General features: G+C 49.2%; 1 protein-coding gene across 1 annotated transcript; it reads right to left on the reverse strand.

Moving 5' to 3' along the window:
* Positions 1-6,899: 6,899 nt before the first annotated feature.
* On the reverse strand, positions 6,900-12,828 carry LOC139262468 (putative nuclease HARBI1). Its single transcript, XM_070877654.1, has 2 exons — positions 12,508-12,828; positions 6,900-7,649 (listed from the first exon to the last, which is right to left on the reverse strand). The coding sequence occupies exons 1-2, from the start codon at positions 12,826-12,828 to the stop codon at positions 6,900-6,902; spliced, it is 1,071 nt and encodes a 356-aa protein (XP_070733755.1).
* Between the last annotated feature and the right edge of the window lie 2,331 nt (positions 12,829-15,159).

Raw genomic sequence — 15,159 nt, forward strand, 5'->3', positions numbered from 1 at the left:
CCTACTGCAAGGAAGAGGGCCACGTGCTTCAACAATATGGCATGGGAGACATTGGTGGGGGCAGTGGAGAGAAGGAGGGAATTGCTGTTCCCTGCATCTGGAAGCAGGCCATCGACACTGGCGAGAAATGGCCGAGGAGGTGTTGGCCAGCACATTGGTGGACAGAACCCTCACACACTGCCGCAAGAGGTTCAATGACCACAATCGGATGGTGAAGGCTTCCACACCTCCTACAGACCAGTCTCTGAATCTCTGTCTGCGCACATTGCGCAAAGCACCACTTCCCCACCACTCAACCATCAAACATGTACAGCTACTCAGACTCACATCCTCATCTCACGCCTTGCCTGCATTCAAAGGTATTCAACCACGGCAGGCATATCTTCCACATACATAGCTGTACTTTTACTCACACATGTTCCTTTCTTTTGCAGGCCAAGATGGCACATAATAGAAGGGAGCAACAGAGGACTGGAGTGGGTGAACCTCAACCGAAGGAGCTCAGTGACCTGGAGGAGCGAATGCCGCAGCTCATTGGCCCGCAGGTGGTGGGTGTCGTGGTGGGTGTCGTGGCCGGCGGAGACATCGACCCCGCTGGTGGCAACAATGGTAACTTTATCCCTCTCCTTTTCCCATCCCACTTCCCGTCAAACCAGAAGGCTTCTTCAATTTCCAGATCCTCATACTATTAACCTTCCTTGCTCCATTCCTGCCCCCCTGCCCTCACCTTAACGTAATTCTTGTGCCATTTATGCTTTCAGATAATCAGCCAGCAGATGTGCAGCCTGTACTGAACCCCCAGCACACTCAGGGGAGAGAGAGAGAGGAGGAGGAGGAGGAGGAGGAGGACACAAGCATTGCGTCATTGCATTTCTCACCACTAGCACCAGCGCAGAGACTGTCACTTCGTGGTCCTTAGAGGTTAGGTTAGCAGAGGAGTCTTCACTGGATGATGCACCGGGGCCTAGCAGACTGCAGCAAGGTCAAAGGGAAAGGGTACCTCGGGAGCCAGCTCCCCGGAGGGAGAATTTGCGTGCGGGATCTGTTGCACAGGACTTAGATGAGGACCTTGATGAGGAGGCGTTCACAAGAAGGGTGATGGCCCAACACTCCGACATGACAGGTGCAATGGCAAGTGTGCCCGAGAGCCTCTCCGCTAATGTAAGGAGCGTGAAAGAGTCCACCTCCAGCATTGCACAAAGCTCTGCACACACCATGAAGCCCATCATTGCCAATCTGCAGATGATGGGGACTCCTAGAGAGACCGTGTGGATCCAGACTTCATTATGCGTGTCATAGGCGATATTGAAGCTTCCATTGCAGCACAGGTGGAAGCAATGCAATGTCTTGATGCTGTGATACAGACGATGGTTGGTGCCATTGATTCTCAGATTGCTCTCATGCAGTTCCAGCTGGATGACAAGCAAACTCTGACTGCTGCCATCGCCGTTGGATCCACCACAGTCCATCGGGGATCTCACGGTGTTGGAGCAGCCCACCAATCTGTGCTTCAGCAGATTGGTGGGGATGCTAAGGTGCTGCACCGGGGGAGTGACAGTGGGTCAGAGGAGGAGGAACCTGCTGTCCTCTCTCAGGATGACAGCATTCCTGATCACACCACTGCCACGCCACCATTGTACTTGTCGCTGCCTGTCACCCAGCCAGCCCAGACTGCCGCTGCCTAGCTCGAGGTGGTGCAGGCCACAGCCCCGCTTTCCAGGTCCAGAGCTGGTCGAGGGCATCTTACAAGGCCATCTGTAGTCTCTGGTCCTGACACACAGCAGCTTTCCACCAGCTGTGCTGCAGCCATAGGCAACATGTTGCAGAGGAGCACGAGAACAGTTTAACCAAAGAGGGGATTATAAGGAAATGCACAAGTGTGATTTATAAATACATTTGTTCATAATGATACTATTAATTGTTGTGACATAAATTTGAACTGGAATGTTTCATCTTTGCTGGTGTATCTAATTTCAGTTTTGGGGCTTTGGCATGGAAGGGCAAATTGAGGTGGTGATGGAGACATCCAGAGGAACCGAAGTGGGATGGAATTCACTGAAACTAAAGTCTGATGAGACAGTCGTGGATCGCCTTTCCAGAATCCTGATTGTTTGCCTGCCTCCTCCATTGCTGGTGTTGCTGCTCCTGCTGCTTCTCGTCCTCCTCTTCGTCCTTCTGTCATGTATGTAACCTTTATGTTACTGTAACCTTCATGTAACAACACTGTACACTGTATACACCTAAGAAATGCACAGGGGATGAACTTGAGGGAGACAATCCTCACCTGGTCATCCAGGTATATAAAGGGAGGTCCCACGCAGGGTCAGCACTCCTTGGTCCTGTGAATAAAGGTACAGGTCACAGAGTGACCTTGTCTCCAGTATGTGCCTCATGTTGATTTGCAGTAGAGTGTAAGGACATAACATTTGCCGACGAGAAACAGGAATCAATGACTCATGAGAATGGCCACCGGTAGCACAGAAGAACGGTACTGTTGGTGAGGACTGCGACGATTTTGTTGAGAGGCTCCAGCAGAGCTTTGTCACGAAGGACTGGCTGGAAGCGGCAGCGGCTGACAAGCGAAGGGCACATCTACTGACTAGCTGTGGAGCTAAGACGTACGCACTGATGAAAGACCTGCTCACACCCGAGAAGCCGGCAGACAAGGCCTTTGAGGAGCTCAGCAAACTGATTGGTGAGCACCTCAAACCGGCGAGGAGCATACACATGGCCCAACACCATTTCTATACGCAACGACTTCAGGAAGGGCAGAGCATACCGGACTTTATTGTGGACCTGCGGCGCTTGGCCAGCCTCTGTAAGTTCACAGACGCCTGCAGGGGGAGATGTTGCGGGATTCCTTCATTGAGGGCATTGGTCATGCCGGGATTTTTAGGAAGCTAATTGAGACCAAGGACTTGACCTTGGAAGCAGCGGCGTTGGTGGCTCAAACCTTCATGGTGGGGGAGGAGGAAACCAAGATCATATACGCGCGCAACTCTGCTCCCAACGTGGCGATGGATCAGGGTGTTAACATGGTAAACGCGACTCAGAACCCCGCAGGCAGGCAAGGGTAATTCGACACAAACCAGGCAGTAACAGACTCTAGGGTGGGTCCTCAACAGAGACAATGGCAGGTCGAACAGACAATTACACCATCACAAGGGACAATACGTCCCGGGATGGGGCCATTGACACCCACTAACAGAGTGCTCACGAGTAATCAAAGAGACAATCAGAGAGGAATGCCTGGTAACAGCTCTTTTGTTCACAACAATCTCAGCTCATGCTTAAGGTGTGGGGGCAGACATGCTGTGAAAACCTGCAGGTTTCAACAATTTATCTGCAGAAATTGTAACTTCAATGGACAATTGGCAAAAAAATACAGCAAGGCTGGTTTACAAAGCGGATGAACCACAAGAGGGGTCTGCAAGGCAGGGTTATGCTTGGGACACAGCAATGGACGCTGAAGTTCAGCGGGTTCAGGTGGCAAACATCCACAGTTCACACACAAAGACACCACCTATGATGATGAGAGTACTGTTAAACGGCATCCCGGTACGCATGGAGCTGGACACAGGAGCCAGCCAGTCACTTATGAGTGTCCAACAATTCGAGAAACTATGGCCACTCAGAGTTAGCAGACCCAAACTAGAACGCATTGACATGCAATTACGGACGTACACCAAAGAGATCATCCCGGTTCTGGGCAGTGCAATGTTGGTGGTCACACATAACGGATCAGAGAACCGGCTGCCACTCTGGATTGTCCCAGGAAATGGTCCCGTGCTTTAGGGGAGGAGCTGGCTAGCCGAGATGAACTGGAAATGAGGGGATGTGAACGCCATTTCATCTGTGGAGCGAAGTTCATGCTCACAGGTCCTACAAATATTTGAATCACTGTATCAAGCTGGTGTCGGTACTTTCAAAGTACCAAAGTAGTGATACGCATCATCCCGGACGCCACACCAGTGCACCACAAAGCCAGAGCTGTGCCGTATGTCATGCGGGAGAAAATTGAGAGTGAGTTGGACAGGTTGCTAAGAGAGGGCATCATTTCGCCCGTTGAATTCAGTGACTGGGCAAGCCCCATCGTCCCTGACCTAAAAACGGATGGCTCAGTCAGGATTTGTGGTGACTACAAGGCCACCATCAACCGAGGGTCACTGCAAGATCAATACCCGCTTCCGAGAGCGGAGGATCATTTTGCTACGCTGGCAGGCAGCAAGCTGTTCACTAAGTTGGACTTCACCTCGGCCTACATGACCCAAGAACTGGCCGAAGAATCCAAGCTACTGACCACCATCACCACGCACAAGGAGCTGTTTGTTTACAACAGGTGTCCATTTGGCATTCGTTCAGCAGCCGCTATCTTTCAAAGGAACATGGAAAACCTGCTCAAATCCATCCCTGGAACAATCATATTTCAGGATGACATCCTTATCACGGGTCGAGACACCGAGGAACACCTCCACAACCTGGAGGAGGTGTTACGCCAACTGGACCGGGTAGGCCTGCGACTAAAGAAGTCCAAGAGTGTGTTTTTGGCCCCAGAGGTCGAGTTTTTGGGCAAGAGGGTTGCTGCAGACGGGATCCGGCCTACCGAATCCAAAATGGAGGCGATCCGTCGCGCGTCCAGGCCCGGAAACACATCGGAGTTGCGGTCATTTCTGGGACCATTGAACTATTTCGTGACCTTTCTGCCGAACTTAAGCACATTGTTGGAGCCGCTACACATGCTCCTGCGTAAGGGTTGCGATTGGTATTGGGGGGACTGTCAGGAACGGGCTTTCAATCGAGCGCAGAACCTGCTTTGTTCTAACAAACTGTTGACTCTGTACAACCCCTGTAAGAAATTAGTTTTGACATGTGATGCATCATCCTATGGGGTTGGGTTCATGTTGCAGCAGGGTAATGATGAGGGCCAACTCCAACCTGTGGCTTATGCTTCCAGGTCGCTCTTCCAAGCAGAAAGGGGATATGGGATGGTTGAAAAGGAAGCATGGGATGGTTGAAAAGAAAGCACTCGCATGTGTCTATGGGGTGAAAAAGATACACCAGTACCTTTTTGGCAGAAGGTTCGAGATAGAAACGGACCACAAGCCGTTAACATCCCTGTTGTCCGACAGCAAAGCTGTCAATGCCAATACGTCAGCTCGCATACAGCGATGGGCTCTCACGCTGGCTGCGTATGACTACACCATACGGCACCAGCTAGGCACAGAAAATTGCGCTGACGCGCTCAGCAGGCTTCCACTGGCCACCGCTGAGGGGGCAGCGGAGCAAAGCACTGAGATGGTCATGGCCGTTGATGCCTTTGACAGCGCAGGCTCCCCCATCACAGCCCACCAGATCAAAACCTGGACAAACAGAGATCCCCTCCTATCCTTGATTAAGAAATGTGTCCTGGGGGATTGGGCGCCCCCACACGAAGCATGCCCTGAGGAGGTCAGACCGTTTCACAGACGGATGGATGAACTCTCCATCCAAGCCGACTGCCTACTATGGGGCAGCCAGGTAGTCATGCCCCAGAAGGGAAGGGAAGCATTCATCAGGGAACTCCACAGCGAGCACTCAGGCATCGTGCTAATGAAGGCCATTGTCCGGTCACATGTGTGGTGGCCGGGAATTGATTCAGACCTGGAACACTGTGTTCGCAGGTGCACGACGTGTACTCAGCCCGTGGCTCTCGCCCACCAGGTCATGGTCACGTATTCACATCGACTACACGGGCCCATTCATGGGGAAAATGTTCCTCATTGTTGTTGATGCATACTCGAAATGGATCGAGTGCATCATATTGAATTCGTGCACGACATCCACCACAGTGGAGAGTCTGTGTGCAATCTTTGCGACCCATGACTTGCCGGACATCCTGGTTAGCGACAACGGCCCATGCTTCATTAGCTATGAATGCCGGGAGTTCATGTCGGGTAATGGCATTAAACATGTCAGGACAGCCGGCTTCCAATGGCCAGGCGGAACGTGTGGTCCAAATCATAAAACAAGGCATGCTCTGGATTCAAGGACCCTCCCTTTAATGCCGCCTATCAAGCCTCCTACTGGCCTATAGGTCCAGACTGCATTCGCTCACGGGAGTCCTGCCAGCGGAACTACTCATGAAACGTACACTTAAAACTCGGCTGTCTCTCATTCATCCAGTCCTGTCAGACATTTTTGAGGACAAGCGCCAGTCCCAAAATTAGTGCCATGACCATAACTCAAAGGGGAGATGTAGAGAAATCGATGACCCTGTATTTGTTCTTAATCACGCTTTGTGGCCCAAGTGGCTTGACGGTACTGTAATTGGTAAAGAGGGATATAGGGTCACAGTGTCAGACTTAACAATGGACAGATATGCCGCAAGCATCTGGACCAAGTAAAAAAAAAAAGGTTCAGCATGGACACTGAGGAACCTGAGGAAAATCATGAGATGCTGCCCACACCACTGCCAGTGAATGAGCAACAAGAACCTTCAGCAACATGCACAGTCCCTGCAGCCAGCCTGGACGAGCCGGAATCACCACAGGTGACAAAGACGCGTGCCAAGGCTCAACAACCATAGCCCCAACTGCAGCGCTCCACGAGAGAGCATCAACTGCCTGAAAGACTCGATCTTTGACCCAAAGACGTTGGGGGGGAGGTGATGTCATGTATGTAACCTTCATGTAACTGTAACCTTCCAACAACACTGCATACTGTATACATCTAAGAAATGCACACCTTGACCACAGGGGGTGACCTTGTGGGAAACACTCCTCACCTGGTCATCCAGGTATATAAAGGGAGGTCCCACGCAGGGTCAACACTCCTTGGTCCTGTGAATAAAGGTACAGGTCACAGAGTGACCTTGTCTCCAGTATGTGCCTCGTGTTGATTTGCAGTAGAGTGTAAGGACATTACACCTCCTGCGGTGGAGCTATGCCTGGTGGCAATGGCTGTGACCTCAAGTTGCGTAGCATGCAGCAGATGATGATGCATAGGGACACCCACTCAACTGAAGGACTGCTCCCAAGCGGCCAAGGCAGCGGAACCATTGCTTGATCACTTCGAACAATGATATTCTTGGTGACGGCTTGGCTCTCATTGTATGAGTGTTGGGCAGGAGTGTTGGGGTTGCAGAGTGGAGTCATGAGCCAGGTGGAGAGCAGATAGCCCTTGTCTCCAAGCAACCAGCCGCGAGCTTGATGTGGTGGCTGGAAGGGAGCTGACACACCGGTCTGACGCAGGATGAAGGCATCGTGGCTGCTGTCAGGATAACAGGCTTTGACAGTGAGGATTCTGCATGTGTGGTCATGTACTAACTGCACATTCAGTGAGTGGTAGTCTTTGCAGTTACGGAATACCTCAGGATTGTTATGTGCTGCTCGCAAAATGAGATGGGTGCAGTCAATGGTGTCCTGCACCATGGGAAAGCCCACTATCCTGGCAAAGCCACAAGCACGCTCCAGCTGCTTCTCTCTGGTTATCGGGAATGAAATGTAGTTCCTTCTCATTGTATACTGAGCATCTGTGATCTCGCGTATAGGGCAATGGATGGCAAACTGTGAGATGTTGGAGATGTCTCCTGTTGCACACCGGAAGGATCCATTGGTGTAGAAAATGGTGCCCTTGATGTTATGTCTCGAATAAAGCAAAGTAACTGAGTACTGTAGATGTGAGTAAGTGTGACCTTAGTCTCTTTATTCTAACTCCAGAGTGTTGGTACAGCATGGAAGGTCTGCTTATATACAGTGCACCCAAGGAATGCTGGCATCCATTGGGACTCCAACAGATGCACCCTCTGGTGGCGGTAGAATGTTGGTTAAATAGTGTTGCATACATAACATCAGTCCCTCCCAAAGTCAATAGTACACTTGTTTACAGAGTGAGATGATCTGGGGCTTTCCACTCCCTAGTCAATCGTCTCGATACAAGTGCAGGTGAGTTGGTTGGGGCCTTGCTGGGCTGCTGCGCAGCTGGCCTTGCTGGGCTGCTGGGGATGAGTTCAGCTTCGTGGTCAACCTTGATGTCAGTTGCCACGTGTGTGTGTATCAGAGGGTCGAAGTTGGTGGTGTCCTCTTCAGGTTGCTCGTGGCAGTCTGTGAATCGCAGTTTGGTTTGGTCCAAATGCTTTCTGCAAGTTAGTCCAATTGCAAGTTTGACCTGAAACACCCTACTCCCCTCTTTGGCTATGACAGTGCCAGCAAGCCATTTGGGACCATGTCCATAGTTGAGTACAAATACAAGGTCATTGACTTCAATATCGCGTGACAAATTTGCGCGATCATGGTACATGCTTTGTTGATGCCGCCCGCCCTCGACGTGATCCTGGAGATCAGGGTGGACTAGAGAGAGCCTTGTTTTAAGCGCCCTTTTCATGAGCAACTTGGCTGGGGAACCCCGGTGAGCGAGTGGGAGTTGAGCAGGACTCGGGACAGGCGGGTCTGCAGGGAACCTTCCGGCACACATTTCAAGCTTTGCTTGATGCTTTGGACTACCCGTTCTGCCTGGCCGTTAGATGCGGGCTTGAACGGGGCAGATGTGACATGCTTGATCCCATTGCGGGTTATGAATTCCTTGAATTCAGCGCTGGTGAAACACGGCCCGTTGTCGCTGACAAGGACATCAGGCAGGCTGTGCATGGCAAACATGGCTCGTAGGTTTTCGATGGTGGCAGTCGACGTGCTTACAGACATTATTACACACTCAATCCATTTTGAATAAGCATCCACAACAACCAGGAACATTTTGCCTAGGAACGGGCCAGCGAAGTCAACGTGGATCCTGGACCATGGTTTGGAGGGCCATGACCACAAACTTAGCGGTGCCTCCCTGGTTGCATTGCTCAGTTGCATTGGTGCACACAAGACTCCAAAAATGAGTCGATGCTGGGCCACCACACATGGGATCTGACTATAGCTTTCATCATTACTATGCCTGGGTGGGTGCTGTGTAGGTCGCGTATGAACGTTTCCCTGCCTTTCTTCGGCAAAACCATGCGATTACCCCACAGAAGACAGTCCGCCTGTGTGGGCATTTCGTCTTTACACCGCTGGAATGGCTTGGTCTCTTCCTGCATCTCTGCTGGGATGTTGGACTCAGTTTTTTACAAGGGACAGTAAAGGATCCTGGCTGGTCCAGGTCCTGATTTGGCAGGCCGTAACGGGTGACTTTTCGTTTTCAAATGCATCCATCACTAAGAGCAAGTCTGCAGGCTGTGCCATTTCCATCCCAGTGGTGGGCAATGGTAGCCGACTGAGGGCATCAGTGCAGTTCTCCGTGCCTGGCCTGTGGCGAATTACATAGTTATATACAGACAGCATGAGCGCTCATCTTTGGATGCGAGCAGAGGAATTGGTACTGATACCTTTGCTCTCTGAGAATAGCGATATGAGCGGCTTGTGGTCAGTTTCTAACTCGAACTTAAACCCAAACAGATACTGATGCATTTTTTTTTACCAAGTATATGCATGCCAGAGCTGCTTTTTCAATCATGCTGTAGGCCCTTTCGGCCTTGGACAAGCTCCTCGACACATAAATGACCGGTTGCAATGTTCCCGATTCGTTAGCTTGTTGTAACACACACCCGACCCCGTACGAAGATGCATCGCAAGCTAGCACTAAACGTTTACATGGATCATACAAGACAAGCTGTTTGTTGGAACATAACAGATTTCTGGCTTTCTCAAAAGCCGTCTTGTGATTTCCCCCATACCCAATAATCTCCCTTGCGTAGCAACACATGTAGAGGTTCCAGCAAGGTGCTTAACCCGGGTAGGAAATTACCAAAATAATTGAGGAGTCCCAGGAAAGACCGCAGCTCTGTCACGTTCTGTAGTCTTGGCACATTCTTGATGGCCTCTGTCTTGGTGTTGGTGGATCTGATGCCATCTGCCGCGATTCTTCTCCCTAACAACTCGACCTCTGGCGCCAGGAAAACACACCTTGAGCATTTCAACCTGAGTCCCACACGATCTAGCCAAATTAGAACCTCCTCCAGGTTCTTCAAGTGTTTGATGGTGTCCCGACCTGTCATCAATATGTTGTCCTGGAAAACCACGGTGCGCAGAACCGACTTTAGCAGACTCTCCATGTTCCTTTGAAAAATCGCCGCGGCCGATCGAATCCCAAACGGGCATCTATTGTAGATGTACAGAACCTTTGTGTATGTTGATGCAGGTGAGGCCTTTCGAAAATTCGGCAACTCCCGCGTCATGTAGGCCGAGGTCAGGTCCAACTTGGTGAATGTCTTTCCTCCTGCCAGCGTCGCAAATAGGTCGTCTGCCTTGGGTAGCGGGTACTGGTCCTGCAGCGAAAAACGGTTCATCGTTACTTTATAGTCCCCACAAATTCTGACCGTGCCGTCGCCCTTGAGAACCGGAACAATCGGACTGGCCCACTCGTTGAACTCCACCGGCGCAATGTTGCCCTCTCGTTGCAGCCTGTCCAGCTCGATCGCCACTTTCTCTCGCATCATATATGGCACCGCCATTGCCTTGTGGTGGATGGGTCATATATCGGGAACCAAGTGGATCTGCACCTTCGCCCCCAAGAAGCTTCCGATGCCTGGCTCAAACAACGATGGAAACTTGCTCAGAACCTGGGCACATGAGGCATCGTCGACGGACGAAAGCGCTCGGATGTTGTCCCAGTTCCAGTAGATTTTTCCCAGCCAGCTTTTGCCGATCAGTGTGGGGCCATCTCCTGGTACAATCCATAGTGGTATTTCGTGCACTGCTCCATCGTAGGAGACTTTTACTGCTGCACTGCCAATTACAGGGATCAGCTCTTTAGTGTAAGTTCTCAGCTTGGTATGAATAGGGCTCAGCTTGGACCTGTGTGCCTTGTTGCACCACAGCCTGTCAAAGGGCTTTTTGCTCATGATGGACTGACTCGCAGCTGTGTCCAGTTCCATGGATACTGGAATTCAATTCAGTTTGACTTTTAACATAATCAGTGGACATTTCGTGGTGAAGGTGTGTACCCCATACACTTCTGCCTCCTCGGTTTGAGTCTCTCATTCAGTTTGATCCGCCATGGATCGGTCTTCCTCTGCAACATGGTGGTTTGCAGGGTTTTCAGCTCGTCTGCACATTCGCCGGAGGTGTCCCATTGTTCCACAGCCTTTGCACACATAGGCCCCAAGTTTCCACATGATTTGCTCCTGATTTTTAGGAGCAACTGGTGGAGAACGGAGTATCTTAGAAATCGGAATTCTCCATATTTAAGTTTTCTGCAGTTCTAGTCAGGTAGAACAGTTTCACTTTGGAACAGAATTTTTTTTTCAAAAGGGGGCGTGTCCGGCCACTGACGCCTGATTTGAAAGTTTCCACAGTGAAAACGTACTCCAAACTAACTTAGAATGGAGCAAGTGAAGATTTTTGTAGGCTTGAAAAAACCTTGTCTACACATTAAAAAATAAGGCGCAGTTTACAAATTAGGCGTCGGGAACGAGGTGGGGGGGGGAGGGGGGGGAAGGGAAGTCATTAAATTCTACAATAAATCCTTAGTTATACTTATACAAATATTATACAAATAAATCCAACCTGAATAAAAATTTATAAGCAAAGAAAAGATTAAATAAACCATATTCCTACCTGTGTGAAAGTGCTTCAGGCAGGCCTTTCAGGCAGCGGTTTGCCGTCGGGACCGACCGACGACAGGGGGAGGGAGGGAGGGAGAAAGCTGTAGGAAGCCTCAGTACTTGAGGCAGCCATTTGCTGTCGGGCCCGACGGACGGCAGGAGGAGAAAGCTGCAAGAAGCCTCAGTGCTGATCATGGAAGGGCAATGTGGTTTTATTTAAAAAAATTTAAAATTGAACAGCTACAAAGAATTTGAATAGTCTCAAACAAGTGCATGTGTCCCGTTTATCACAGTCTATCTTTAATTACAGAATGCACTCCCTCACCCTCACAAACAGAAATATCAAGAAAATTTAAATACAATCCTTTGCAAGGGTTCAATAAACAAATTTTCACTTTTTCTGCAGCACTTTTTAAAATGGCCGAGTGCCAATGTTTACTTCACACTGCGCGTGCGCGAATGCTCCAACGCTCCGTGCCAGGGTTGCCGGCACAAAAAAAAATAATTTAAATTGTACCCGCCCCCTCCTACTTACAAAATCGGCGCGAGTGGTAGGCTCCGCCCCCTGTGCGCCGCGCCAAGCAGACATCGAGCTGCAAAACGCTCGAGAATAGCGCGTTTTTTTTCAGGCGTCGTTTTCGCCGTGAAAAACAGGCGCCCAGCTCGGAGGGGTGCCTGTTTTGCCGCGTGTGGAAACTTGGGGCCATAGTGTCTGAAACGGCATTGATGGGCTCGATGATCACTTCCGCAGCGCCAACAAGATGTCAATTGCCTCGCATTAACACTTGATGGCGGACTCTGGGTCATCTGAGGTCTGCAGGCGTGTATGTTCTGCCATATGCATTCCTGCCTGAAAACGACGTTACTTTGTGTACAGTACTTGCCGAAACATCTTTATGCTGCGAAATTTGTTTGGTGTTATCGCTGGTGGACTTAAATGCCTGGGCTATCATTATGGCTTTGCTCAGGTTCAATGTTTCAACATTCAATAGTTTGCAAAGGATAACCTCATGATCAATGCCAAGCACAAAGAAGTCTCTTAGCATTTGCTCCAGGAATCCATCGAATTTGCAATGTCCTGCAAGGCGCCTTAGTTTGACGATGTAGCTCGCAACTTCCTGGCCTTTAGACCGTTGACATGTGTAAAATCGATACCTTGCCATCAGAATGCTCTCCTTCGGATTTAGGTGCTCCCGGACCAGCGTACACAGTTCTTCATAAGATTTGGTTGTTGGTTTCACCAAAGCAAGAAGATTCGTCATGAGGCCATAGGTTGTTGCCCCACAGACGGTGAGGAGGTTCGCCCTTCATTTGGCAGCATTCACATTCCCTTCCAGCTCATTGGTCGAGTCGCTCCACGAAGGCCTCCAAATTGTTCCCTTCTGATAATTTCTCCAGGATGCCAACAGTTCTCTGTATTTTCACGTGATGGTTCGTTATCTCGTCGCCAGTTTTTATGTCTCGAATAAAGCAATGTGACTGAGTACTGTAGACATGAGTAAGTGTGACCTTAGTCTCTTTATTCGAACTTCAGAGTGTTGGTAGAGCATGGGAGTCCTGCTTATATACATTGCTCCCAATGGATGCTGGGATCCCTTGGGACTCCAACAGATATGCCCTCTGCTGGCCGTAGAATGCTGGTTACATAGTGTTGCATACATAACACTTGACTACACTGAGAGAGCCGTCCTCACCTTGTTCTGAGGCTCACGGTCTGGTTCCAGCAGATCCACATCCTTGCTGAAGCGAAGCCTTCAAGCACACTGTTCCTCAGTGAAATTGATGCAGGAGAACTGCTGCCGGAATATCCTGGGAGGGTAAGGTCTCCTGTTGACAGCCCTGTTGGGCCTTCTTCCTCTGGTTACATTTTGCTGCCTATATCTCTGCCCTTCTCCCGCCTTTCTCCCTGCCTTTCTCTCTGCATTGCTCGCTGAATTTCTTCCTGTATTTCTCTGCCTTTTTCTCTGCCTAAGTTGCCTCCAGCGGTGATGCCGGAGCAGGAGGATGAATGCCAACACAGCCCCCATGAAACGATTTCAATGTTGTCATTTCATATCTGCCCTCAATGAAACACAGGAATGATTAAGAGGCAGAACACGCCTTCAACTGAAAATCACTCAAATATGTTCAACAGCAAGTCTGCCTGTGTTATTAAACTGCAAACAGCAATGGCCAGCAAAAATTATTTCTAAAGATGGCATTTTTAAATAGTGCTCCTCCAGCCGACTCCCGACTGAAACTCGACAGCTGAAGCTGTTGTTGTCAGCGGCAGCCGGTAAGTCAGGGGTCGCGACCGAATTTCTCTTCCGGGGCGATACCAGGGCGCTGCGCACGGTGATGACGTCAGCTTGGAGGAACTAGTTTTTACAGTCACAGTGGCCATCTGCACTGTTGGAAACTTTAAAATAATGAAAAGGTTCAGTAAACACTAAGGGATTAATAAATATTCACATGATTCATCACTCCACCTCTTCACCCATGACCAGTTCTGTTTAGTTTACTGTACATAACTCAAGATTTTGCCTAGTTAAGTATTTCTAAACATCTTTTTAAGTAACAACCCTCATTGAAGCATAAATAATTTGGATTATTCATGTTTTTTTTATTCAATGTCCATACACTACTAGGATATTTCCATATTTATTAAAGGAATGAGCACCCAGTGGAGGTTTTGCTTTTAAAATGTTCCCTTCTCGCTTAAAGGTGCTGATGAATGATGGAACCATATCACAACAATCCTGTCCTCTGGGAGAAGGGGAAGGGCCATGACTGAATTATTTTCAATCCTCTCCCTGTCGTGGGATGCAGAGATGGACTCCAGTTGTTGTTCTTTTACCGTCACCCTAGCTGAGCGTATGTCAGTCAACACACACTAGGGAATTAGTTCCTTGACCTTTTGGTCTGTGTGGCTGTTTCACACTCGGTAATACATTTATACACTGAGTCATCTGGAAGGTTTAAAATCTTTATGATGCCAAAGGCCTCTTCCTACCCAGCTGTAAATCTAGCTTTGTTCGAATCCTGTTTGTTTTTCCAGTCATAAAACAACTCCAGCATTAATAGTGTGTTCATAGTCACATCAGCTACAATTTCTTTCAAGTATTTCAACCTTAGTACAGGAATGATTGGGCGACATTGTAAATTTTAGTTAAGGTCAACATGGTTCATGTTCAGGGTTCAAGATTTGTAGCGAGTGCTATTGATCCTTTCTTGTGATGGAAACTCCAAATATCTGCTTACGATATTTCCAATATTGCATGACTTCCAATGATGTGAAGCTTGTTCCAAACTCAGCAGCCCAAGACAAACCTCTGGTCTGGTGAAAGGCAATCATGACAGCAACAATGTCTAAAAGGAATTCTCCAAGCTCACTCGAGGGTTGCGCCAAGAAAGAAAAATCTTCTGACTACTAATCGCGTATCTGAGTACACTTAATTTCCAGGGTATAAGTTATATTCTTTCAGGATTATGATTCCTATATTGCTCTTAGGTTGAGAATTCTAGACGCTGGAAACATTCGATGAAATGAGTTTACATTCAGGCCACTTGATCAGAATGGCTGTTTGACAAGTGCCAGGATAGGGAGGAAAAAG

Source organism: Pristiophorus japonicus, chromosome 4, assembly GCF_044704955.1.
Source record: "Pristiophorus japonicus isolate sPriJap1 chromosome 4, sPriJap1.hap1, whole genome shotgun sequence".
In the NCBI taxonomy this organism is placed as follows: domain Eukaryota; kingdom Metazoa; phylum Chordata; class Chondrichthyes; family Pristiophoridae; genus Pristiophorus; species Pristiophorus japonicus.